At 44.1% G+C, this 25823-nt stretch overlaps 2 protein-coding genes across 3 annotated transcripts in view; one reads left to right on the top strand and one right to left on the bottom strand.

Annotated features, from left to right (window-relative positions):
* Nucleotides 1-770: 770 nt before the first annotated feature.
* On the bottom strand, nucleotides 771-22076 carry LOC120029205 (inositol-trisphosphate 3-kinase A-like). The gene is made up of 8 exons (XM_038974498.1): nucleotides 21945-22076; nucleotides 13042-14413; nucleotides 4864-4960; nucleotides 4482-4695; nucleotides 4012-4216; nucleotides 3709-3810; nucleotides 3510-3581; nucleotides 771-2853 (listed from the first exon to the last, which is right to left on the bottom strand). The coding sequence occupies exons 2-8, from the start codon at nucleotides 14239-14241 to the stop codon at nucleotides 2644-2646; spliced, it is 2100 nt and encodes a 699-aa protein (XP_038830426.1). The 5' UTR covers nucleotides 14242-14413; nucleotides 21945-22076; the 3' UTR covers nucleotides 771-2643.
* LOC120029204 (elongation factor G, mitochondrial) overlaps nucleotides 20331-25823 on the top strand; it is a 16816-nt gene continuing 11323 nt past the window's right edge. Inside the window, exon 1 of one of the 2 annotated variants that reach the window (XM_038974497.1) lies at nucleotides 20331-21390. In XM_038974497.1, the coding sequence (XP_038830425.1) occupies nucleotides 21349-21390 (42 nt within the window). In that variant the 5' untranslated portion in view covers nucleotides 20331-21348. Of the gene's footprint in view, nucleotides 21391-25294; nucleotides 25664-25823 lie in introns of those variants that run through there. The other variant, XM_038974496.1, reaches the window with a different exon arrangement.

Genomic DNA, 25823 nt, shown 5'->3' with positions numbered 1-25823 from the left:
CAGTCTCCTCTGAACAGTTGATGTTGAGATGTCTGTTACTTGAACTCTGTGAAGCATTTATTTGGGCTGCAATTTGAGATGCAGTTAACTCTAATGAACTTATCCTCTGCAGCAGAGGTAACTCTGGGTCTACCTTTCCTGTGGCGTCCTCATGAGAGCCAGTTTCAACATAGTGCTTGATGGTTTTTGCGACTGCACTTGAAGAAATTTTCTGGATTGACTGAGCTTTGTCTTAAAGTAATGGACTGTTGTTTCTCTTTGCTTATTTGAGCTTATTTGCCATAATATGGACTTGGTCTTTTACCAAATAGGGCTATCTTCAGTATACCACCCCTACCTTGTCACAACACTGACAAGTGTTGACAAGGTTGATTGGCGCTGATTGGCTCAGCGCATTAAGTTAAGAAATTCCACAAATTAACTTTTAACAAGGCACACCTGTTAATTGAAATGCATTCCAGGTGACTACCTCATGAAGCTGGTTGAGAGAATGCCAAGTGTGCAAAGCTGTCAAGGCAAAGGGTGGCTATTTGAAGAATCGCAAATATAAAATATATTTTCATTTGTTTAACACTTTTTTGGTTACTACATGAATCCATGTGTTATTTCATAGTTTTGATGTCTTCACTATTAGTCTACAATGTAAATATAAACACTTGAATGAGTAGATGTGTCCAAACTTGACTGGTACTGTTGTAGGGCAGTGTAAAAACATTTATCAATATGATTCATACTTCTGATGTTTGGTGTTGAATGAGACGACACAGGGCTTCAGATTAGAAAGGACTTGAGCTCTTAGTTCCAGTTTATTGCAATCAATGGTATTCTAGAAAAAGAGAGCAGGGACCCGTCTCAATCCTTTGAACATTTGTATTTGCGTCCCCCAGCAACCGTACAGCACAGAGGAAAGGCTTATCCAAACTATATAAAATCTTAGGCTTTCCCAACCTTACAGTCCAGCTCACAGCCACACACAAACAGTCTGAAAGCCAGTAACTGTCCGGTTAAGAAGAGGATACATGGTACGTAAGATATAATACTTTGTAAACAATACATTATTCCAGAATGTGTTTTTATGGTGTGGAATATTTGAGATGTCAACAGTAGAAACATAATTCCAGTTCCATGATGTCAATGCTGACAGTCACACACAGAGCTCCTCCATTTTCTAGACGTAGAAATCTGCACACACACCATAAATACACAAACAGTATCTTAACTGTTTAAGGATATGTAGGAAGACTTGGATGGGAATATTGGCTGACAGATCTACAAATCCAGTGACACAAGTCTGACTTGTGGATGAACGTGTCATAACATACAGTAGCTCATTCATTCCAGTTTCAGGTGACTTGTTCAAATAGTCATTTCAGTTGTCAGGCCAATCGTTACCCAGTCCAGAAAAATGTATGAACCGAACTGAAGGAATAAATGGTCACAACTATGCAGATTGATCAACTTCCATTCACCAGAAAATGGTTTGCTTATAAAAACCTGGGACACCAGAGTGAATCCATATTCAGAGACAGAGGCAGGGCTAGCTTTGTTCAATGGCTTTTGGGAGGAACCCATTTGTGCAATACAGTCTAGTTCGCCATCACCACCAAGTCATGTGCCCCACTAGGAGAGAAAATAAAGAAAAAAAACATTAAAGATCCATTAGTCCAGTGGTTCCCAACCATTTGTGGTTACTTTAGCACCAGCTGAATTTTGCTCTCCAGAGTACCCCTGAAGTACCCCCTCATGTACTTTTTACCAGTAAGCCTATGGTCTCATTAAATATTCTCAAGTACCGCCCTGTGGATCGACCAAGTACCCCCAGAGGTCCTAGTAACCCTGGTTGGGAACCACTGTTAGTTTATCTGCTGGGTCAACTCTGCCAATCAACAGCCTCCAGTTTTCACCATCCTACTTACAAAAAAAATACAAAAGTTACAGACTTTGGGTCAACTCTCCAGCAAACTTTGGAATGATATATATAAAAAAAATAATCTGCCTCCAATCCCAAAATCTAGGCACAGAAAAAGTACAAAGTGTAAAGAGGCTACTCGTGAAGGCAAACAGATGAAATAAAACTGTATTTACATTAAAAGGCTAAGTACCAGATAAAGGTTACATATACCGTTTTTTCCCCCAGTGTTTCTAGTGTTGACAAATATATAAAATAGTTTAAAAAGCATAAAGTCAAGTGGTCCATAATGAAAATAAAATGTTCTCCATTGGCCACTTGAGGATATATCCCATTGGAAAAGTACAGTACATTATCATCATACTTGTGATCATATGAAGGAAGAGTAGTGTGTCTGTGTGTACGTGCTGCAGTGATAGTTGACGTCATAGCTCTTATAATGAGAGAAGTTGATGAGGGATGACACACCGCTAGTCGTGTGGACAGGTTTCCTCACTCTGACTAAAGAGTGTCCACCATGTTCTGTGTGCTCCTCCGTTTGCCTCTCTTTCACTGTCATCCTTCTTTCCTTTCCCCTCCATCTCACCAGTCTCACATTCTAGTTTGGGTAATGACCAGTTCCATTTGTTCTTCCCCACTTTCATTCTCCATCTGAGAGTGAGAGTGTTCTCTCCATCCTCCTCCTCTCTCTTCCAGGCCATCCCTTTGTACTCTCTCACACGGCCCGCTCTTTCTCAGTGGCTGGGGGGGAGCATGGTACTGAGAATGTCTATGAGGTTGTCCAGACCCCACAGGTAGCCATCCTCGCAGTTGCCCTCGATCCAGGGGGTCCGGTGGTCCAAGGTGAGGGGGGCAGGCAGGGGCACCGTTTTCCCAAAGTCTATCATCCACACACGGGCCTGGCCTGACGCATCGTGCACAAACAGCAGGGAGCTGCCCACCACCTGGGAGAAAACCGGACATTTGAGTTCAGTCTGTCAGTGAGAGTGTTTGTTTGTGATTTAAAGCTGCACTATGCAGAAATCGCTCCGCCATGTCCTGGTTACTAAAATTCTAATAGTTCGCCTAATTTGGAAGACATTTCAGTTGAATGAGTTCAGTTGTACAACTAACTAGGTATCCGCCTTTCCCTTAATTTCAGTTTGTGAGACAAAACAAGCATGTATAGTGTAGAGAATCATTGTAGCATCTAAACCACTGAAATATATTGTCTATAACCAAAAATATTGTATTTTAAGCTGGTGTACAAAACTGAAAGTAAAAACGAAATTTAAGAATGGGACGCATCGAAAGAGTGCACATAGAACAGATCTACCGCTTCTTAGACTTGCTTTCAATGAGGATGACAGATCTATAACTATTTCAATTTGGTCAGGCAGCCCAAAAAGTAACATATTGCAGGTTTAATAAGAAATTTGAATCATGTTCATATCAATCACATTTGATCATAATCCAGCAAACAGGTTTGTTGAGGGAAAGTACTCATGCCAAACTTTACTATAAATATTGTCTTAATTTACCACTAGTAAGTAAAGCAGACTACTATGGGTACAGAGAAGTGGGATGTAGTATAGGGTGTGAGTGAGTTTGTGTGGGTTACCTCATGTGTTCTGAAGAACTGTGACTTCTCCAGCACAGATCGCAGCTCCTCCAGACGCTGCAGGTAGACTTTCTACCAGAGAGAGAACGGGAGACAAACAGTCAAACAGACAGTCAATCTGAAGGGACTGAGTAGGTCCCCCTAGAACTCAAGTTCTCTTATGTGCCACCCGACTAAATGTCCCTCTAGAAACACGTACCAGGATCTGAATGTTCCCATCAACAAAGTCTCCCAGAGCCTGCATGACCTGCTCCCGGTGTTTGGTCTTCTTAAAGTTGGTGTTGCACGTCCCATCCGCTCTCTGCACATCACAAATAACACAAGAGTAATTGATGCAGTGAAATTATTATTTGTTTTTTAATGAAGTAAGCTTTATGTGACATTTGAGTGCTGACCCATCACACCCATTTCCTTGTCTCATTATTGTTAAGTTATTTTGCCCATAAATTTGAAACACTAAAAATAATTTAGACCCCGTGTTGAACCCAGTGTGCCCCCTGACCTTGATGCCCTCGATGCGGAAGCCCAGGGTGGCAGTGGAGCTGAGGGTCTCTCTCCACTGCATGTATCTGGGCTTCAGGATGCCTTGTTGGGCCCTCTCCTGATCCGTAGGGGCCCCAGGGTCCACGGCCACCATCTTCTCATACATGTCCCTGCGGAGCCGTGGACGCTCCCTGGCCTTCAGTAGCTCCTCCTCCAGGTAAGTCCTGATAGGACAGGGAAGACCGGGTTAGTGAGCCAGTTCATCATCTAACAGCTGAGTTATCTAACAATAGTAATCTCCTCTCCAGCATTGGTCCTGGAGAGCCTCAGGGCATGCAGGATTTAGTTTTGCTCTGATGAAGGTCGACTGAAAGGTGGCTCAGCTCAATTTTGCATCCAGCACCTTCACTAAAATCGGTTTTGGGTGTGTGGTAGATTTTGCCTATTATTTTCCAGCTCAGTACACCTATCTCTTCCCCGGTCTCTCACCTGCTGCCCATCTTGCAATCCATGATGGAGGGAGAGTCAAAGTCAGCCAGGAGGTCGTCCATTAGGTTGTAGTCCTGTTCGTCCCTCTGCACCACGCCGTAGTAGCCAGGGACATAGGGCCGCAGAATGTCCCCCATCAGCTTCAACAGGCACAGCTGCTCACACTCACAGTAGCGCTTCAACAAACGCCCATACTCCCCCGCCTGGAAGTTACCTACGAGACAGAGGGAGGGGACAAGTGAGTGACAGAGGAGAAGAAAGTGAGAAATACTGAGAGAGAGAACAAGTACAGAGAGAGAGAGAGAGAGAAACAGAGAAAGAGAGAGAAGGAGAGAGAGAGAGGGAGCTAGTGAGACAGAGTGTGAAAGGGAGTGGTGTATACCTGCGTGCCCGGCGAGCTGCACCCAGGGATAGCGCTTGTTAAAGGACACGAAGGGAGACCAGTGCACCATAGTTTTCAGCTTCTGCCATTGCTTGGTCTGGAAGGAGAGAAGCAACAAATGGGTTACACACCACCAGTCAGCTAAACTAGTGTTTACATATGGTCATCCCGACTCATTCTTACTTGGCCACAGCAGAAAACTGGATAGAAATGTTGTTTCGCTTATCAGTGGGTCATAAGACCATTTGAGGTTGATGAAAATAGTTTGAAAACCAATGATCTAAAAGACACACACACACGACGGGAGGCACAGAGTGAGAGTGAGGTCCCAGCTCGCTTGAGCCAAGGCCAGGTACACAACATTTCTCACAGCCCCCATTCACCAAACATTGACCAGAAACGTCACACTGGTTCCACAATAACAAAAATATAACATTCCTGGCCTACACAGGAACACCATGTGCGAGTTTGATTGAGTAAGTGTGTGAGTCTGCGGACATGTGTGTAGTTAGTTTATCTTTATTGGGAAAAACACAGCAAGGTCACTATGCAAGAGAGTTTGACGCAAGCAAGCAGAGAGGAGAACACACAGCAAGGTCACTATGCAAGAGAGTTTGACGCAAGCAAGCAGAGAGGAGAACACACAGCATCGATTGCACACACACCACTGATTAGGAAATGATACTGTATGTGTGTGGGAAGTCACAGGAAGGAGACCGAGAGAGAAAGGGACAGAGAGACAAGGAGAGTGCAAAGGTAGGGCAAAGACAAAACATTTGAGAAAAAGAGACAAGAGAAGAGGAAGGCAGAGGTCATCATAGAGGTAATTGAGTGGAAGGACAAGGTGCCATAAACCCATATTTTATGATCATTTACAACCCTCAGACTGCTAAAGAATGCATGCCCCACTACACTACAGACCAGTACAACCAACCAACCCCAGCCAATGTTTGTCTGTCTGCCTCCTCCGCACCCACACATTCTTTACACTGGACTGCTGAAATGTTGTGCTGAATACAGAGCGAGAAAAGAGTAGAAAAACAGGCCAGAGGCCGTATTCATTAAATATCTGAGTAGCAGTGCTGATCTAGGATCTGTCCATATAATCTTATTCATTATTATCGGAGACGCTTTGTGGATACGGCCCCTGAAGTTGTACTGAATACATGGTAAAGAACAGAGACAGCACAGGCTAGTAGTCTGAGTCCCGGGGCTGGTCAATGCCAACAGAGACTTCCGAGCTCTAAAGCTCTTTACCAGCTTAACCCAAACATAAGCCAAACATTACCTCAGAGCAGATGACACATTCACACTCACAAGAGCGGGATTCAAACACACAAAAGTGTACAGTCACCCACACACACACACCTGCCAGATTGAAAACATTGAAAATAAAGACAAAGCCCAGAAGGAAAAGTGCAAAGAGGCAGAGGTCAATGTGACAGGTGAACGATGAGCTAGCTCCAAGGTGGCACAACACTAATCTGCAGGGGGAATTCAGCTAAGTCAATCACTATCATTCTCTCTCTCTGTCCCTCTCGGAGCTGAGCATTGGGTGCTGGGTGTCACTACAGGGGGTCCGGAGAGGAACGGGTAATCAAAGCAGAGCTATACCCCTCCTAAATGGCTCTTTTCTCCTCTTTCACTCCTCTCTCATCCACTCGTTTATCTCCCACTCGCTCTCTCTCCAGCAGCTCAGGCCAGACAGCTTAATGAATGGCCCAGGGGGGTCAGATGTAACTCAGTCCCCTCTATTCGATTTCACCGCCTCCTCCCATCTCCATTATTACCTGACCTGAATGACCCTGGAGAGGAGAATCTGCTCTTCTCTCTTTACTTCTCCTTTTCCCTTCCTAAACGTATTACTCCCTCTCTCCTGCCTTCATTCACTGCTTCCCGCTGTTGTTGTTATCCTAATCCCGCTCCATTTCTCCCGCTCCTCCACTATAAAACAGCAGGGCTCTGTCCCTCTGCCCCCTCCCTCCAGCCTTACCCCTCTCTTTTCTTCCCTTCATCCTACACTACATTCTTGGAATGCGTCTTGACTCCTGTCATAATGACAGCAGCCATAAAACACACACATCAGTAGTGACATTCAGGACGTCAGTGTTGTCCGCAAGAGGAACACGAAAACCTCTGTTCTGACCACGAGGTCAAAAACTAAAAGGTCGTGAAGCTGTGACCCTACTGACCTACAGCCCTAGTGTCTATTCTGACAACAGCCGTCATCATAAATCTCCCTGGCTTACCACCGCCTTAGGCCAGATAGAGACAATGCAAACGTCAACTCGGAGAACCTTATTAAAACACCCACGACATAACAGCTTTTCATAATAAAGACAGATCCTAGGTGTTAAACCTGGTCAAATAAAGATACAATCAAATCTTGTTGGACTTTAATGGACCCAATACACACCTGACCCAGCCTACAGACACACAAAGACAACTCTCCTTCTACCTGTCCATACTAGCTAATGCCAAAGCAGATAGATAATCCTTCTACAGACGGACAGAATCCAACACCTGTCCAGACCTGCCTCAACTAGAGAGGACAGGGTTTGTAACAGCACTTCCACACATACCTGTGTGGATCAGCACAGAGAGAGGAGATACTGTGTACCTGCCCACCTCATACCTAATCCTAGAGAGAAACACGGCCTTACATACTGGATGTACACCAGGGGAGCATTCAGCAGGACGCAACGTTTTGGAACGTTCAGTTAGCAATGCGCTATGTAGAACAAACATGCCTCTCTGACAAGTAGAATAAGGAATCACGTTGGCTCTATTTGTGGCATTTCTATCTGCAACGTTACGTTCAATGTGGCCCTACATCTCAGCCCACAAGGACAGGGACAGTCTTCACCTGTCCACACCTAAGGTTATTATATCTATGACTATAGAAGACTATTGTTATCTGACTTCAACTCCTCGCTATACTAAAGCAATAAGGCCTGAGGGGGTGTGGTATACGGCCAATACGCATAACGTAAAGCAGATGGCATATACCACAAACCCCCGAGGTGCCTTATTGCTATTATAGACTGGTTACCAATGTAATTAGAAGAGTAAAAATAAAATGTTTTGTCATACCCGAGGTATACGAGCTGATATACCACGGCTTTCAGCCAATCATCATTCAGGGCTCGAACCACACAGTTTATATTGTATTGTATGCAAGCCTGTCCTCACCTGTTGACATCCGTCTCCAATCTCAGCTCTTCCCAACAGTATATCTAATCTAGTATGTCTAATCTGTTTGTCTCATCTCTTACCTGGCAGACCGGCACTGACACAGGCACACACAGACACAGAGGGGAGGTGAGAGTGTAGCCAGTCCCACACACTCCGCACCGTCAGTACAGGTTCTCCAAACGAGACCTCCACGAGCATCCGGCACTCCATCGGACTGTCCCTCAGTTAGCCTAGAGGGGTTAGCATTTAGCCTTGCCCCTCTCTGTATATCCCTGTTAGCCTAGCATGAGCATTTGGCCCTACATATGACTGTTAGAAGGGCTGTGGCTAAATGCTACAGAGGCTATCTGTCCCTCAGTTAGCCCTGCAGCATTAGCAGTCAGTCAATGCAATTGCCTGGCTTTGTTAACTTGTGTTTTCTGGTAAACATCCCCTCTCGTATAAGGTTACATTATAATCCCTCTCTGCCTTCTCTTTAACGCCAACTGATCTCTGTCCTCTCTGCAGCATTTTGTCCCTCCTCTCTTACAGTATCACTGTCTCCCTACCTGGTGTTACTTCTCCCTCCCAGGTCTCGTGCTCGCTCGTTAACTCGTCACTCTCCCTCACACTAGTCTGTCACTTAGCGCTACATTTTCCCTCTCCAAGTTTGATGACCTCTGCCTCCCTTTCATCAATTTTCCCTCTCCATGTTTCTTTCCCCACCACACCAACTGTCTTTCTGATATCAGGGTCTCTCTCTAATCCCCCCCTCCCCATCAGCCTGTCCTGAGCCGGTGTCCTCAGGAAGACAGAGTCACCAGTGACAGACTCGTCTGTAATACCCAGAGAGAAAGGGCCTCTTTACTCTGCACTACTTTGATGACACATACTAGTCCCAGGAAATCTACTACTGTAGTGTAAACAGACAGATCGATTCAAAATCTCTCTATGAGAGATGTCTCCCACACTAGCTCCGGAGGAAGTGTGGGAGACATCTACCCCACATACCCCCCTGAGTAGTATAGTGTAAAGACAATGGCTCTCCCACACCACATGTCCCTAAATTAAATACCTTAATACCAGCAGACAGCATTTTGTTCCCCTTCTGTTAACTAAACTGAAAATTGTGGGGCAAAGACAACTTTCAAGTGTGTGAGTATGATGCAAAAGACATCGACCTAATGTAGCCAATTCTGTTTTGTGGGAGTCATCATGCTGGAGTCAAAGTGAATTACTAGATTGGATATTCAGAGGAAAACATTTCTAAATACCCCTAAGCACTAACCCCACTTTTGCTCGCTTTCTTTAAAAAAAAATTGATTCTATGGAACCCAGGACTCAGTGGCATTTGTTAGAGTGGGCTATCCTGACTAAATAAAGAACATTTAAATCCACTAGAGTACTCCCCTATAGCTCCCTCTATACCCTTCCCCCGCTGGCCTGTTTCTCTTTGTCCCTCAGAGGAACTCCTCAGACATATGTAAGCCCAGAGAGAAAAACACAGGCATGTGGCTGTTGTAAATCGCTTTTGATTTATAAAGGGGGTGCGCCCCGTTTTCCTGCTCACAACACCAGCTGTAGTCTTTAAAAGACATCCTCCAGCGACTTTTTTAAAAAGATTTTACTTTAACTGTTAAAGCAATATCCCAAGTATAAATACAGTAAAGTACACACACTAAAGCGTCAAATAAAATATCTTGAGCAAAATAGTGTTTTGTAGACCGCTGCAAACTTCAAGGAGTTGGTCTGATGGGAATCTGTGATAGTCACGGCCTTCCCCCTTGCTTGAGGAACAACAGAGAAGCATTAGAGAACAAGAGGAAAGGCTCTCTCTCCATTTGTGGCCATGTCATGACTTACTTGGACCACCTATTGAGATGTGCCTTTTGTTAAGTAAATCTTGGGATATCGCGTATCAACAGTAAAAGTTGAGTAAAAGGACATCTTACTCTTAGGTGTGATGCTGCTCTTTTTCCAGGCCTTGTTTACATGTAAACCACATCCCCTCTGCTCTCGGTGGCATGCGCAGCACAGCTCAACCACAGCCCAGTTAACACACAAAAAGTGTCTGACACGAATGTGTTTTTTTTATTGCTGTTGTGGACACTTACAAATATGAGTCTTTGTGTGCGTACGCATGTTCGAGTGTGGCAACTTTGCCATCGCGAGTTGCATAATGCGAGTTTATCGACGAGTTGTTCTTGTGTATGTGGAGTATGTGCTGTACACGGGCGTGTGTTGTGGGATATATTGTAGAGTGTGTGTAGGGAGGGTACTTTATCACTCCTCCATTTATCTATATTTTCCTCTGCCTTCTGTTCCACTGCCTGTGTATCAGGGGAAAACCTTGTGCTGTGCTGCAAGGCTAAACATAGGGGGGGGGGGGGGAAGATATTGTCAGAGAAATGAAGGGATGATGCAGGCAGAAAGAGACTTTATGAAAATATGTCAAAAGTAATGTGTAATATATAAGACGTTACATTCAAAATACAGACCAGAGAGAGAGAGAGAGAGAGAGAGAGAGAGAGAGAGAGAGAGAGAGAGAGAGAGAGAGAGAGAGAGAGAGAGAGAGAGAGAGAGAGAGAGAGAGAGAGAGAGAGAGAGAGAGAGAGAGAGAGAGAGAGAGAGAGAGAGAGAGAGAGAGAGAGAGAGAGAGAGAGAGAGAGAGAGAGAGAGAGAGAGAGAGAGAGAGAGAGAGAGAGAGAGAGAGAGAGAGAGAGAGAGAGAGAGAGAGAGAGAGAGAGAGAGAGAGAGAGAGAGAGATGGCAATGATGTCGCCTAGCAACGCAACTGCCTGCAGCCCAATTTTCCATGACACTCTGAGATGGCATCTGAGTGTGTAGTGTCTGAGTGTGTGCCTTCAACTCTAGAATATGCAGTGTGAGCAGGCAAGTATCTACGATGTACGTCACTGAGCACATAGTGTAGCAACTGGTTTGGCCACACTTTGAAAGCGTACAGTTAGCCAATAACAACCAAGGCCCTAATACTATCACAACCAACACTCGCCCCAGTGCTGCCGTATCACACCAGCTAGATCCAAAATGGACATCCTGTACACTCACTATGTTCCAGATATTCAATCATAACAGTAGTGTGGGTGGGATCTATAACATGGGAACTGCTGACATACCCTCTCATCCAGACTAAATTCATACATTAACAAGGATGACACACGCGTGCAGATATGGAAATTTCTGGACTCGCAGAAGATAAAGCAAATTAGAGAAAGCAAATGAGGGAGGAAAAGAGAGCGACAAAGTAGGTAGAAAGAGAGCTGTGGCTAAGTATCGGAATTGAGTTACATTATTTTTAAGGCTCACTCTCTCCACACATTGACTCACACACACATCATAGAAACCCACTGGAGCACACACACAATGTGAGAGTGAGTCACTCACACCAATGTCATCTAAATAGGTCAGCCATTATGTGTTATTTGGAAGACCATCTCCCTTTCAGAGACATGAAGAAATTAGTTCTGAACATATGTTCTCCTGAAGTAGTTTCTCTCATAAGCACATTGATTACAACGACTACACACTCAGAGAGAGCAAGTATGTGCGTGTTGGTGATATGTAACATGTACACATTCCAGTATTTCCACACAGTGGTGACTTCCAGGATTCACACCATTCCTGTTCAGGAAGAGAGCTTTGCCTGCGTTTCAATTGGTCAATTTCTAGGAAAGACATCCTGTTTTTGAGCTCATGTCATTCCAAGCATTTCTTGGTCAGGGCGCATTCAAAGGCCTCTGACTGGGGAGGGAAACATGAATGTGCCACTGTACAAGGTTAGAGCTGGAACACGCACGGGTCAAAAAAAGAACGTCTTGGGGTTGAGCAAATGACGCCGTGTTTATCAAGACGAGCTCATTAGTGACAATCTCGGCTAAGGGTCATAGTGGTTGGAGTCATGGGTAAAGAGTCACTTAGGAGTGAAAGGGCCTTCATTGGTGAACCTATTTATTGGCTTTGGTGTAGTATGTAAGCGACGCCACAGGTTCACCTAGCTCAGCTGATTTCCACCATGTTGTTTACACCCAACTGATCCTTTCTGATCTATGTGTAAATACAATTGCGCTCCAAACTCCTTCAGGCTAAATATTCACCACACACCCTGTGGTAGGAGCACAGGGGATTGGTGTGTGTGTGTGTGTGTGTGTGTGTGTGTGTGTGTGTGTGAGAGAGAGACGTGTGAGATTCAGATATGTTATCTAGGAGTAGATCTAACACACACTGACAGAGAATTGTGAATTCCTCCGTCTCCAGCGTGTGTGTGTGTGTGTGTGTGTGTGTGTGTGTGTGTGTGTGTGTGTGTGTGTGTGTGTGTGTGTGTGTGTGTGTTTGACATGCAGTCTGTAAGTCAACAATGGAGTTGTGGTACTGGAACATGCATTATCAGTGAATGCCTGCTCTGCGCATTAGGGCATCATTTCAAATCATAGTGCATCTCTTCTGCATAAATGAAAAAAGACTATGCCTTATATCAATAGCATGGGCGCATACAGTAGGCTACAAATGTACCATGGAAGTGTGTGTGTAGAGAAAGTAGTCTAACATAAAGCATGAGCTGGTGTAGACCCAGAGAAATTATTTTGTTTAGAGGTGCTGACTAACACCATATAAAACTGCAAGCTATAAAAATAGAGTTTATATATATATACTCCCAGTAATTGATTGGGTAAACCAACAACATTTTACCCTGAAGGAGGAACAGTGATGCTGAAATGTTGGTGGTTTACCCAATCAATTACTGGGAGTTTATATATAGGTGCTATGCTCTTTATTTATTAGTGTGCAGAAAGTAAACAATAAGGCTGTGTGTTTAAGTATGTGCCCATCCATGACACTTCTAGCCAACATTTAGCACCGATTATAGCCAAAGAGTTTAACATAATACTAATGGGTGTTTTTGTATGCAACCTCATACAGAAGATAAACCTCTAGTCAGCAGACCACCAGATTTTATGCACAAACAAATTAAGGATGGCACACTCACCCCCATTCCTTCGTCTGGACTGCCCAGCATGTTGCAAATGACTGGGGACAGGCTGGACTCGATGTCGCTGCCGGTGAAGTCATCCTCGGACTCCTCAAACGACGAGGCGGAGGATACGCAGCCGGCGGAGGACGAGTTGGAGAGCTTTCGGTGAAAGCGCATTAGCGCCGGGGAGCCTCCCCAGCCACTGTCCGAGCAGGGGGACTCATCATCGGCGTTTGGATCCAGGGATGATCCACCGACTCCGAGTTCCATGGTCCTTGGGTCTAGTGTTTCCTGAGTCCGACTGGGGCTTGGATCTCTGGTTATAATAAGCTTTGGGATAGTACCAGGGAAACGTTGGCTACCTAGTGGACTTTGGACCTGTCCGTGTGGCTGTTTTGGAGAGTTAGTCGAGGGGTCCTCCTGGTTCCCCGACTCAACGGAACAACCGCATTGTTCATTTTTCCTGACAGCTTCGGGCTCACAAGAAGCAGTGAGAAAGTTAGATTTAGGAATTTCTAACTCTGTGTGTGGTATCTCATACCTTATCGGTTCTGACACGCCACTTGTCAGAGGCTCGTCCAAACGCAAGCTCAGTGATGCCAGGGTCAGTTTTAAATTCTCCTCTCCAGATATGCGCCAATGGACTGAACCATCCGGTGGTACAGCCCCCGGTATCGCCCTGACCTCGGAGGCAACCCCACCCTGTTTATCAAATCCGAATGGCTTGTTTTCCATGGCCCAAGCCGGGGCATTCCAGACATGATCCTCCCCAGTTGTTTCTGGGCTGCTGCGCTGCGTAACCACGCAGCGGGTTCTTTCGAATCCTCTGGCCAGCGTATCCAAGCCTGTCGCATCGAAGGAAGAGTCGGCCGCTCCCTTGCTCACAGCGTCACTGTCGAGAGCCTGAATCTTTTCATAATGAATTCGAGATGGGTATTCGGCGACCGGGGTGGTGTAGTCCACTACCGCCGACTCGGTCTGGCCTCTCAACAACTTTCCTCGCCCGTGACCACGAAGGGTTTCCGAATCTCCAGATCCGATTACAAGCCCCACCTCCGGTTGACCTGTCCCTGGCGAAGGCAACTGCTTCGTTTTCATCAGATTCCTGTAAAACCAGTCACCCCTTCGCTCCTCACGGGTAAATCTGCGGATAGGGAGCCGTTTGGCTGTCTCAGTTGGTTTCCAGTACGAGAGACCAGAACGCGTTTGACCCATTCTATACACGGTAGTAGCAGCGCACAAGTCGCACCTTCCGAGATGTTTCCAATTTGAAACAATTCTCACTGTGCTACAAAGTAACACATGAGTCACGTGCTCCACTCATTGTTGCCAATGATAAATGACAATTATAGGAAAATGTTGATCAAAATGTTTGAATATTCCATATCTGCAAGAAAAAACAAAACAGTTTTAGAATATTTTGCCAAAACACTTCACGTAAGTTACTGTACTGCTTTCCATTTGGTCTTATCTACGTCATATTGCAATAAACAACTTCAAACAATCTCATAAAAAAGGTACAAGGTACACACTTTTGCTTTCGTTAAAAGAGATGAGTGAAATTGATGTTCGGTGTGAAGGGTGAACACATCAATATGGTACGAAAACAGGAAAAATGTAGTTTTTTTGAGGCCAATGACTTGAGCTATATTGCTTTGCTCATGTTTTTGCATTTAGTATGGATGTGGCGGCAGGTAGCCTAGTGGTCAGAGCGGCGGGCCAGTAACCGTTAAGGTTGCTGGATCAAATCCCTGAGATGACATGGTAAAGAGAATCTGTCGTTCTGCTCCTGAACAAGGCAGTTAACTGTTCCCCGGTAGGCCCTCATTGTAAATAAGAATTTGTTCTTAACTGACTTGCCCCATTAGCTGCTGCTAAGGCAGTAGCTACTCTTCCTGGGGTCCAGCAAAATTAAGGCAGTTACACAATTTACAGTACATTCACAACACATTGTGTGTGCCCTCAGGTCCCTACTCTACAACCACATAACACAAAATATGTGTGTATAGTGCACATGTTATTGTGTGTTAGTATTTTTATTTTATTTAACTAGGCAAGTCAGTTAAGAACAAGTTTTTATTTACAATGACCCGGGCCAAACCCGGACGACACTGGGCCAATTGTGCGCCGCCCTATGGGACTCCCAATCACAGCCGGATGTGATACAGCCTGGAACCAGGGACTGTAGTGACGCCTCTTGCACTGAGATGCAGTGCCTTAGGCACAGAGTGGTGCAGCGGTCTATGTTTGTGTTGCTTCACAGTACCCGCTGTTCCATATGGTGTATTTGTATCTGTTTTTTAAAATATCATTTTACTGCTTGCATGAGTTACTTGATGTGGAATAGAGTTCCATGTAGTCATGGCTCTATGTAGTACTGTGCGCCTCCCATAGTCTGTTCTGGACTTGGGGACTGTGAGGAGACCTCTGGTGGCATGTCTTGTGGGGTATGCATGGCTGTCTGAGCTGTGTGCCAGTAGTTCAAACAGACAGCTCGGTGTTTTAAACATGTCAATACCTCTCACAAATACAAGTAGTGATGAAGTAAATCTCTCCTCCTCTTTGAGGCAGGAGATTTACATGCATATTATTAATGTTAGCTCTGTTTACATCTAAGGGCCAGCCGTGCTGTCCTGTTCTGAGCCAATTGCAATTTTCCCAAGTCCCTCTTTGTGGCACCTGACCACACGACTGAACAGTAGTCCAGGTGCGACAACTAGGGCCTGTAGGATCTGTCTTGTTGATAGTGCTGTTAAGAAGGCAGAACTGCACTTTATTATGGACAGACTTCTCCCCATCTTAGCTACTGTTGTATCAATGTGTTTTGACCATGACAGTTTACAACCGAGGGTTACTCCAAGCAGTTAAGTCACCTCAACCTGCTCAATTTCCACATTATTCATTACAAGATTTAGTTGAGGTTTAGTGAATGATTTGTCTAAAATACAATGCAGAGTTTTTGAAATGTTTAGGACTAACTTATTCCTTGCCACCCATTCTGAAACTAACTGCAGCTCTTTGTTAAGTGCTGCAGTAATCTTAGTCGCTGTAGTAGCTGACGTGTATAGTGTTGAGTTATCCACATACAGTCTTGGGGGGACTTTGCAATTAATTGCAATTCATCTGATCACTCTTCATAACATTCTGGAGTATATGCAAATTGCCATCATACAAACTGAGGCAGCAGACTTTGTGAAAATGAATATTTGTGTCTGTACATAGACACACTGGCTTTACTCAGTCAGTAGCATGTCATTAGTAAAGTTTGAAAAAACTAAGGGCCTAGACAGCTGCCCTGGAGAATTTCTGATTCTAACTGGATTATGTTGGATAGGCTTCCATTAAAGAACACCCTCTGTGTTCTGTTAGACAGGTCTGCCAGATAAAACTCAGGAGGGACGACCAGGGATGTTCTCTTGATAAGTGCGTGAACTGGACCATTTTCCTGTCATGCTAGCCATTCAAAATGTATCGAGTACTTTTGAGTTTCAGGGAAAATGTATTGAGTAAAAAGTACATTATTTTCTTTAGGAATGTAGTGAAGTAAAAGTTGACTTAAGTAATACTTTGTAAAGTACTTAAGTAAAAATACTTTTCACCACTGCCTATAAGCATGCTGAAAGTCTGTTGTCAATTTGTTTACTGTAAAATAGCATTGTATCTGGTCAAACTATTTTTTCCAAAGGTTTGCTAAGAGCTGGCAGCAAGCTTTTAGGTCTGCCGTACTAAGGGTTGGTAACAGGCTGATTGGTCGGCTATTTGAGCCAGTAAAGGGTGGCTTTATTATTTATAGGTAGGGGAATGAATGCTTGATCTGAAAATGTGGTCGGAGGATTCATATGGAGGGTGTGACACAATTGCGTAGCCTTCGGAGGCATGCAGAGGCCAACTCAAGCTCCGTACCGCATCGCCATGTGCCTCAAATTTTGTAACAATGTGGAGGGCTTTGTAAAGCTCCACATTGACATAATTGGTTGATGGTAGGTGGAGGTGTGAGGTCCTGTATAAACAAACTCACTTCCTTAACTATTTGAGCTGCTCTGCGAAGTGCTAAAAGTACGTTTGCTCTGATTTCTGCGGAGGCCGCATCGCAGTAAATGCTGTACTGCCAATGCAGGCATCGGATTAACCATGCCAAGCCTTTTATCGAGGTAACTTTGGTCAACTCGAGTTCAACTCAGGATAACCAGTACCGCAAAAGTGGGGCATGAGAGTGTCGAATTGTCGAAGACATCAAAACTATGAAATAACACATGGATTCATGTAGTAACCAAAAGTGTTAAACAAATCAAAATATATTTCAGATTCTTTAAAGTAGCCACTCTTTGCCTTGATGACACCTTTGCACACTCTTGGCATTCTCTCAACCAGCTTCACGCCGAATGCTTTTCCAACAGTCTTGAAGGAGCTCCCACATATGCTGAGCACTTGTTGGCTGCTTTTCCTTCACTCTGCAGTCCAACTCATCCCAAACTATCTCAATTGGGTTGAGGTCAGGTGATTGTGGAGACCAGGTCATCTGATGCAGCACTCTATCACTCTCCTTGGTCAAATAGCCCTTACACAGCTTGGAGGTGTGTTTTGGGTCATCGTTCTGTTGGGGAAAAAATTATATCCCATCTAGTTTACGCTTAGTGGAACTGGCATATCGCTGTAGAATGCTGTGGTAGCCATGCTGGTCAAGTGTGCCTTGAATTATAAAGAAATGACACTGACCGTGTCACCAACAAAGCACCACCACACCTCCTCCTCCATGCTTCACGGTGGGAACCACACATGCAGAGATCATCCTTTCACCTACTCTGCGTCTCACAAAGACACAACGGTTGGAATCAAAAATCTCAAATTTGAACTCATCAGACCAAAGGACAGATTTCCACCGGTCTAAGGTCCATTGTTTGTGTTTCTTGGCCCAAGCAAGTCCCTCCTTATTGGTGTCCTTTAGTAGTGGGTTCTTTGCAGTAATTCGACCATGAAGGCCTGATTCACGCAGTCTCCTCTGAACAGTTGACGTTGAGATGTCTGTTACTTGAATTCCATGAAGCATTTATTTGGGCTGCAATCTGAGGCTGGTAACTCCTTTGCAGCAGAGGTAACTCTGGGTCTTCCTTTCCTGTGGCGGTCCTCATGAGAGCCAGTTTCATCATAGTGCTTGATGGTTTTTGCGACTTCACTTGAAGAAACGTTAAAAGTTCTTGAAATTTTCTGGATTGATTGAGCTTCAGAGTGTTATTTTATTGTCCCCAGCACAAGGTGTACCTGTGTAATGATCATGCTGTTTAATCACCTTCTTGATATGCCACGCCTGTCAGGTGTAGGATGTAAACACATTTGTGCACAACATTGAGAAATAAGCTTTTTGTGAATATAGAACATTTGTGGGATCTTTTATTTCAGCTCATGAACCCAACACTTTGCATGTTGTGTTCAGTATAGTATCTCTGCCTAGAGGATCTCCTGGAATACAAGCTAAATTGGCTTTAGCAAAGCCACAGGAGCCAGGCCCAAGTTGATGTGACTTCACTTCATCTAGATTGATCTATCTAACGACTTTCGTAAGCAGCATCAGGAACCTAATTAGGCAACAACTGTAGCTAATATCACCTTCTACCAAAGATGGAAAAGGAAGCGAGACATCCCACTGTTTCAAATGGTAGTCAATGAACTAAGCCGAACTATCGCATTCGTTTTTAATGGGAGAGCCACCCTGTTAAGTAGACCAGAACTTACCATTTTTTACAATTGTAAACGGCCTGAGTGAACTATCTTAAGTTATCCACCATCTTTGCTTCTACAATGCTGCCCACATTTCTGCTGCCCTCCAGTAGCCTAATGTAGGAAGCGTAAAATAACGTAGTGTCTCTCTATCTGGTCCTGACTTGAACATTTTAGGCAGGTTCTCTTCTGCACTGTTCAACCAATCCAGTAAATTTGGAGCAGGAGTTAAGTTGGATTGTTGCCTTGTTGATGTCCAAAAGTGGAAGTCACATCACAGGCTCTCTTTCGATTTCACATGAAAACCGGATGCATCCGGTTTTGTGGCCCTTCAGTGTTGCAATGTTACAATACATAGCATAATAAAGCTGGAAACCATTAGTCTGTTAAGGAGGATCTGAGGGGGTTTCATGTATTTTCTTTAACATGAAAAGCTTCTAAGTGGAAGTTAATAAGATGAAACAGCGATGCTGACAGGCAAAGAAGACATGTCAATTTCCCCTAGCATCAACTCAGCAGAGAGAGTGAAGTAGTTGTGTTACAATTACTTGACCTAAGTTTGCTTCACACCGAATCCCCTACAGTAGGGATGGATAATTTTGATGAACTCATCCGTTGCCCATCCCTACAGAATAGAGAGAATCTAGGACACTGGAAGGAGGTCCGTTTCTAGTTTGTGATTCTGAATTTGACGTTGCAACACCGATGTGTCTTTTACCACACATTGCAATGGGGAAATGTTATATGACTAAAGCTCATATTTAGTGTGTAGTGATCAACACAATGTTCAGCATATTTAGAGTTTCTGTAAAACACCATTTCCAGTGTTCCGTTTGTGACACTCAAGATGCGGATTGATGGCCACTAGACTTGATGCTAAAGTTATGGATTATACTCATATCTGTTGATAGCGATAGACGCCAGACTGGAGGTTCAAGGACACACTGATTATTCACTGTTGTATTGATAACATTTTGTGAACATTGATTCTGTAAGCAGTTGACAAAGTCACTGCCTTTTTGTTGACTTCCCACAAGCCTCTCGGGCTGGTGTATGATTAATGGATCGACTGTGTGTTGCAATGTGACCTGCTGACCCAGGTTCCACAATAGAAAAGGGACCTGCGTTTTTCCACATGTAGATTTGAATAGTCCTATGCATCATGCCAATACTGTACACTGACTCATAATCATGCGGTCTGACTATATTGTCCAGACAGAATGAGAGCAGCATGACAGAAACCCTGTCAAGTCAGAAAGGAGTGCTTAGGCACAGGAAATGAGATGGGAAGGGAAATAATGGAAAGATTTGCTCATGCAACCTCCACACACACACACACTCACAAACCACACACACACACACACACACTGATCTGGGCATAATGAATAAGTGGCAGTGAATCACACAAGGATGACAACAACACTGTGCTGCGTTGACACACCCCTCACAGATAGGGATGTTGCAATGTCCTTTTAGGGAAACTGGTCATTCCATATTGCTGCGTGTGGAGAACACTCCAGAGATTAACACACATCACTGATGGTGAGATAAATTTAGCAACCAAACAGCCACCACAAAATAACCCAGTATGGTCATAAAGATGAATGATAAACACAACCAGTTAGCCTAATGTAACAGGTTGAAGGTTGTAGCCACTACGCCACCTTGTTTAACAAGGTGAGGTCCTCGGATAAATACATATACTACTAAACATTTACCAAACACAGGTTCTGCACACATCAGGGGTGGAGCATGGAAATGATAAGACATATTGCACATATCAAACATGATCTTCAGCGCTATCGCTCAAAACAACAATAGTTAGATTCTATAAAAATGTGAAAATTGCATAGTTGAGGAAGGAATGCTCAGGAAGACCGAGAGAGGATCTGGAGGGAGATGGGCACTACTACTCTCTTCACTGCCTCAGCATATGACACCTTCTGTACTACTCTGATCTTGGCAACCTCAACCTGCCTTTCTCTCACCGGACATTTCTGATGTCCACTACCATGGGTTAAAACACACTTATTCGATCGATACTACACCTTCCTTTGTCTCATGCCCTCTTACACACTTCTCACATCTAGAAATATCCCTCTTACACACTGCTGCAACATGACACCTAAAACACCGTAATGGGTTTGGGACCAAAGCTCTATATGGGATAACTGACACATCCTAACTTGACCTTGTCAGGTTGATTCTGCATCAAAACTCAGGACAGACAGTGTCTTCTCTGTTTTACCACGCTCTCCACCGGGTCTGCGTCACACCAAAAGGCGGGTGTCAGACACCGGGAATCTTCCATTTCAGTTGATCCTCCTTAACACCACCCCAGTTATCACTCCTTTCAACTGGGTCCTGCTCCGGAGAGCAAAGCAAGTCCGTTTTTTTGGCACGTGATGCTGAGCACCCGCTCCCTCTGGAGGGAAGAAACAAAGAATCATCACGAGTCCACTTCGAGTTACTTTCACCGAGTCAACAGTCCCCAACCTCTCCATCACCCAACCTGACACCACATATGGATCAGCCAGATGGAAAGGATCCATTCTCTCCAAAAATCTCCCTCCCACTGGGCCAAAAAGCATCTTTATCATCATCGGGATGAGGCTCGAACTCCGGTCTTCACCTCACCTGCCACCGCAGGTAATTCATCCCCACTCTCGTCAGGTTAAACTTCTGAGCTACCGAGTACATCATTTTTTGGGGGTACTTAATCCTCCACACCACACCGCTTCCCTCTACTCCTTTTCCTTCTTCCTCTCTTTCCAAAAATGTCCACATCTCCACGCTCTTTCTGCTCCTTCAGCCACTGTTGTAGCAAACTGTTCAAATAGTTATTGCGGCCATGTCGCGTCAACACAAAAAGCTCTATCACCGGGCATTTATACTCAAAACCCCACCCCACACTCACAGGCAGCACCTGGAACTAATTACAATTAAGTGACGCATGTCACTCTAAGATATACACACTATGATGATCACAGTAAATGTTCTAAGATACATATAGGTTACAGTAATTGAAACACATGAAATCCATGGTCAACTGGTATACTGATGAGCAGAGAGCCAAAGTTTAGAGCTGATGTTATCACCCCAGAGATCAATAGGGGATAGAATAGGCTACAAAGCACCATGAAAAAACAACTACTTCTCCAAAGAGTGTCAGACCTTCTCCATAAACTGAAACGAAAACTTACCATCAGTCAAGTGTTTGCCAATAACCTGTTTGTTGTATAAAAGTGTATAGCCTGGTTGTGTGATGCCAAACCAATGATGCTTCTCCTTGCTTGTTAGGCTGGGAACAAGAGTCTCAGTGTGATATCTACTGTATTTGTATCTGGGTGTGGAATGGATGTCAATGTGGCTTATCTGTTTGCTTTGTGTGTGCAATATGGTGAGGTAAGAGCATGTGGTTAAAGTGATAGAGGAAGCACATGTCAAAATACTTGTTCACTGAACATGGAGTGCTTAAGTTGCTCTTCTTCTATGGTATTATGGCGGTCCGCAAACATATGTTAGAGGTGCATGCTGTCACCCACTGTACAGGGTAGTATACGAGATTTAGAAAAATGTATACTAATATTGTTCTCAAATAATTAACAAAAGACAAAGAAACAAAAGCCAAAATCAATATACTTCTTCAGTCAAATTCAAACGTCAACTCCGAGCCCTATAGGCTCTGGGGCCTGAAAAGGAAGAGCGTCTTCGGACAGTATTCCTTGCAATGTTTCGGCTGTGAAGTCCTGGAGACCCAATAACTTTTCAGCCGTAAATACAATTATGGACAGTTTCGTGGACTTCTTGTTGGTTTAGGCAGTACAATTAATCACGTGTAATAAATGTCACAAAATCCATCTTCACGATCAGCATATCAGTTTACCTCAACTGTCAAACGACACTGAATCTCCACAGGCTGCGGGGCATCCACTGCCATATCTTCAGTTTCACTAGCTCCTATTTTGCGTACCTCCCTTTAGGAGACCTGCTGTACAGCCCTGACCCTTGCCAGTTCAAACTTCTTTACCCTAACCGGGCACTCCGGGGAATTGGGAATCCTCCGATTCTTCATTCCTTCGACACACACTTGATATGCGGCCATACCTTTTGCAATTCCGGCAAAACACGGCTTGGACATGAAAGCGCTCACGTCATTTCTCACAAATCCCAGCTTCACATGTGAAGGGAGATACTCTTCCTCAAACATCAATAATACCAACAGGCTTCCCCATCTTTTTCCATCCACTGCACGGTTCAGACAGCGTGCTCCAACTACTCCTGATATGTTCCTTCGTAAACCACAAGGCCTCAAAATCCAATGCGACATGAGAGATTACACCTTTTTAACGGTGCTCTGCTCCAAAAATCGAAACTCTCCACTTCATGTGACGATAGTTTGTAGAGCCTTAATGCCCTTTCCTTCTGCTCTTTTGGCACACAAGAAATTAAAACAAAACCACTTCCGGTCTCTCTGACCAACTCCAACTTTCCTAATGCATCCTTTACCATCCTTGCTACTTCAAAATGGATCTCCCAAAAAAAGCACGATTGTTAGTGAATCGTACTCCAACCAAAAACCTATGCTCATTTACAACTTTAGCCCCTCCTTGTTCCATTTTCCTTTATCACAGTCGTCCATCAGATTCAATATTCCTCCCCTCCAGAAACTGTCATCCTTCTCGTCCTCTAGTTGTATCTAGCTAGCATCTCCATTCTGTCTGGCCATGCTGGATCCATCTTCCTTCCGGTCCCCAAGGCTCGAGTCCTTCCGTTTAAGTTGCTCACTTCACGCCACACATTTTATGACATGGAAAGAAAAGACACACCCTCAACAGATAAAGCCAAGGCCACTCTCATAATAAACTTTTATAGACAAATAATAGCCAACGATAGGCCCTGTGTGTGATTCAGTTCAAGCAAATACATATTATAGTGAGTAATATTCATGTTATAAACTGAACACTGCAACAACTCACTGAATAAGCTTCTAAAAGCAGAGGCATTCATGTTTTCCTGTGTAGGCTAGAGTACTGTATTTCATTCAGGGCTCGAAAGAAACTTTTTAAATTGGTAGCACTGGTGCTCTCCACTTTAAAAAGTTCGGAGCACATAACATGATTTATACTGAACAAAAATATAAATGCAACATTCAACAATTTCAAAGATTTTACTGAGTTACAGTTCATATAAGGAATTTAGTCAATATAAATCAATTAATTAGGCCCAAATCTATGTATTTCACATGACTGGGCAGAGGTGCAGCCATGGGTGGGCCTGGGAGGGCATAGGCCCACCCAATTGGAATCTATGCCCACCCACTGGGGTACCAGGGCCCAGCTAATCAGAATTCGTTTTTCCCCACAAAAGGGCTTTATTACAGACAGAAATACTCCTCAGTACGCCCTCAGACGATGCCGCAGGAGAAGAAGCCGGATGTGGAGGTCCTGGGCTGGTTACACATGGCGGTTTTAAGGCCGGTTAGACGTACTGTCAAATTCTCTAAAATGATGTTGGAGGTGACTAATGGTAGAGAAATGAACATTAAATTATCTGGCAACAGCTCTGGTGGACATTCCTGGAGTCAGCATGCCAATTGCACGTTCTCTTGAGACATCTGTGGCATTGTGTTATGTGACAAAACTGTACATTTTAAAGTGGCATTTTATTATCCCCATTACAATGTACACCTGTGTAGTGAGCTCCAGGTCATCTACAAGACCCTGCTAGGTAAAGTCCCCCCTTATCTCAGCTCGCTGGTCACCATAGCAGCACCCACCTGTAGCACGCGCTCCAGCAGGTATATCTCTCTGGTCACCCCCAAAACCAATTCTTCCTTTGGCTGCCTCTCCTTCCAGTTCGCTGCTGCCAATGACTGGAACGAACTACAAAAATCTCTGAAACTGGAAACACTTATCTCCCTCACTAGCTTTAAGCACCAGCTGTCAGAGAAGCTCACAGATTACTGCACCTGTACATAGCCCATCTATAATTTAGCCCAAACAACTATCTCTCCCCCTACTGTATTTATTTATTTATTTTGCTCCTTTGCACCCCATTATTTATATTTCTACTTTGCACATTCTTCTACTGCAAATCTACCATTCCAGTGTTTTACTTGCTATATTGTATTTACTTCGCCACCATGGCCTTTTTTTTTTGCCTTTACCTCCCTTATCTCACCTCATTTGCTCACATTGTATATAGACTTATTTTTATTTTTCTACTGTATTATTGACTGTATGTTTGTTTTACTCCATGTGTAACTCTGTGTTGTTGTATGTGTCGAACAGCTTTGCTTTATCTTGGCCAGGTCGCAATTGTAAATGAGAACTTGTTCCCAACTTGCCTACCTGGTTAAATAAAGGCGAAAAAAAATTGGCTTCTTGACATGCCACACCTGTCAGGTGGACAGATTATCTTGGCAAAGGAGAAATGCTAACTGACAGGGATGTAAACAAATTTGTGCACAGAATTTGAGAGACATACGCTTTTTGTGTGTATGGAAAATGTCTGAGATCTTTTATTTCAGATTATGAAACATGGGACCAACACTTTACATGTTGCGTTTATATTTTTGTTCAGTGTAGATGGCTTTGTCTGGTGCTACATTTGGATTTTTGTGGATGAACTAGCACACGTTTGTCCGCCTTGCCAATGTGAGTCACTGTTAAATTTGGCAAAGTGGATTTGTCGATCCCCCAAAGTTTGACTCCTCAGACATGCCGTAGTCCAGGAAGTAATGTTTCACAACGAACCGGCGTGCCGTACGGTGACTTTCACGGGTTGACTGACATCCAGTGGGGGTTGTGTAAACGGAGCTAAACCCGTCCTGTCTACCACCAAAATGCGACTTCTAAAAGCAGGACTAACCTTAGGTCAGACACATTTAAGGAAACCAGGAACACTAACATTAAAAAAGGTAAGAAAATACCCCAAGATGTTGAGAATAGGACAGGTGAGAAGGGATGGAAATGGACACGCTAGGTTAGCTATCTAACCACTGGCTGTCCTGTCTTGCGTTGTATAACGTTAGCTAATAATATAGAAACGTATCTGAAAGATGTCTCTTTTTTTCCTTT

This window comes from Salvelinus namaycush, chromosome 34 (genome assembly GCF_016432855.1).
Source record: "Salvelinus namaycush isolate Seneca chromosome 34, SaNama_1.0, whole genome shotgun sequence".
NCBI lineage: Eukaryota > Metazoa > Chordata > Actinopteri > Salmoniformes > Salmonidae > Salvelinus > Salvelinus namaycush.
Note: the sequence above shows the minus strand (reverse complement) of the source record. Positions and strands in the feature narration are given on the sequence as shown.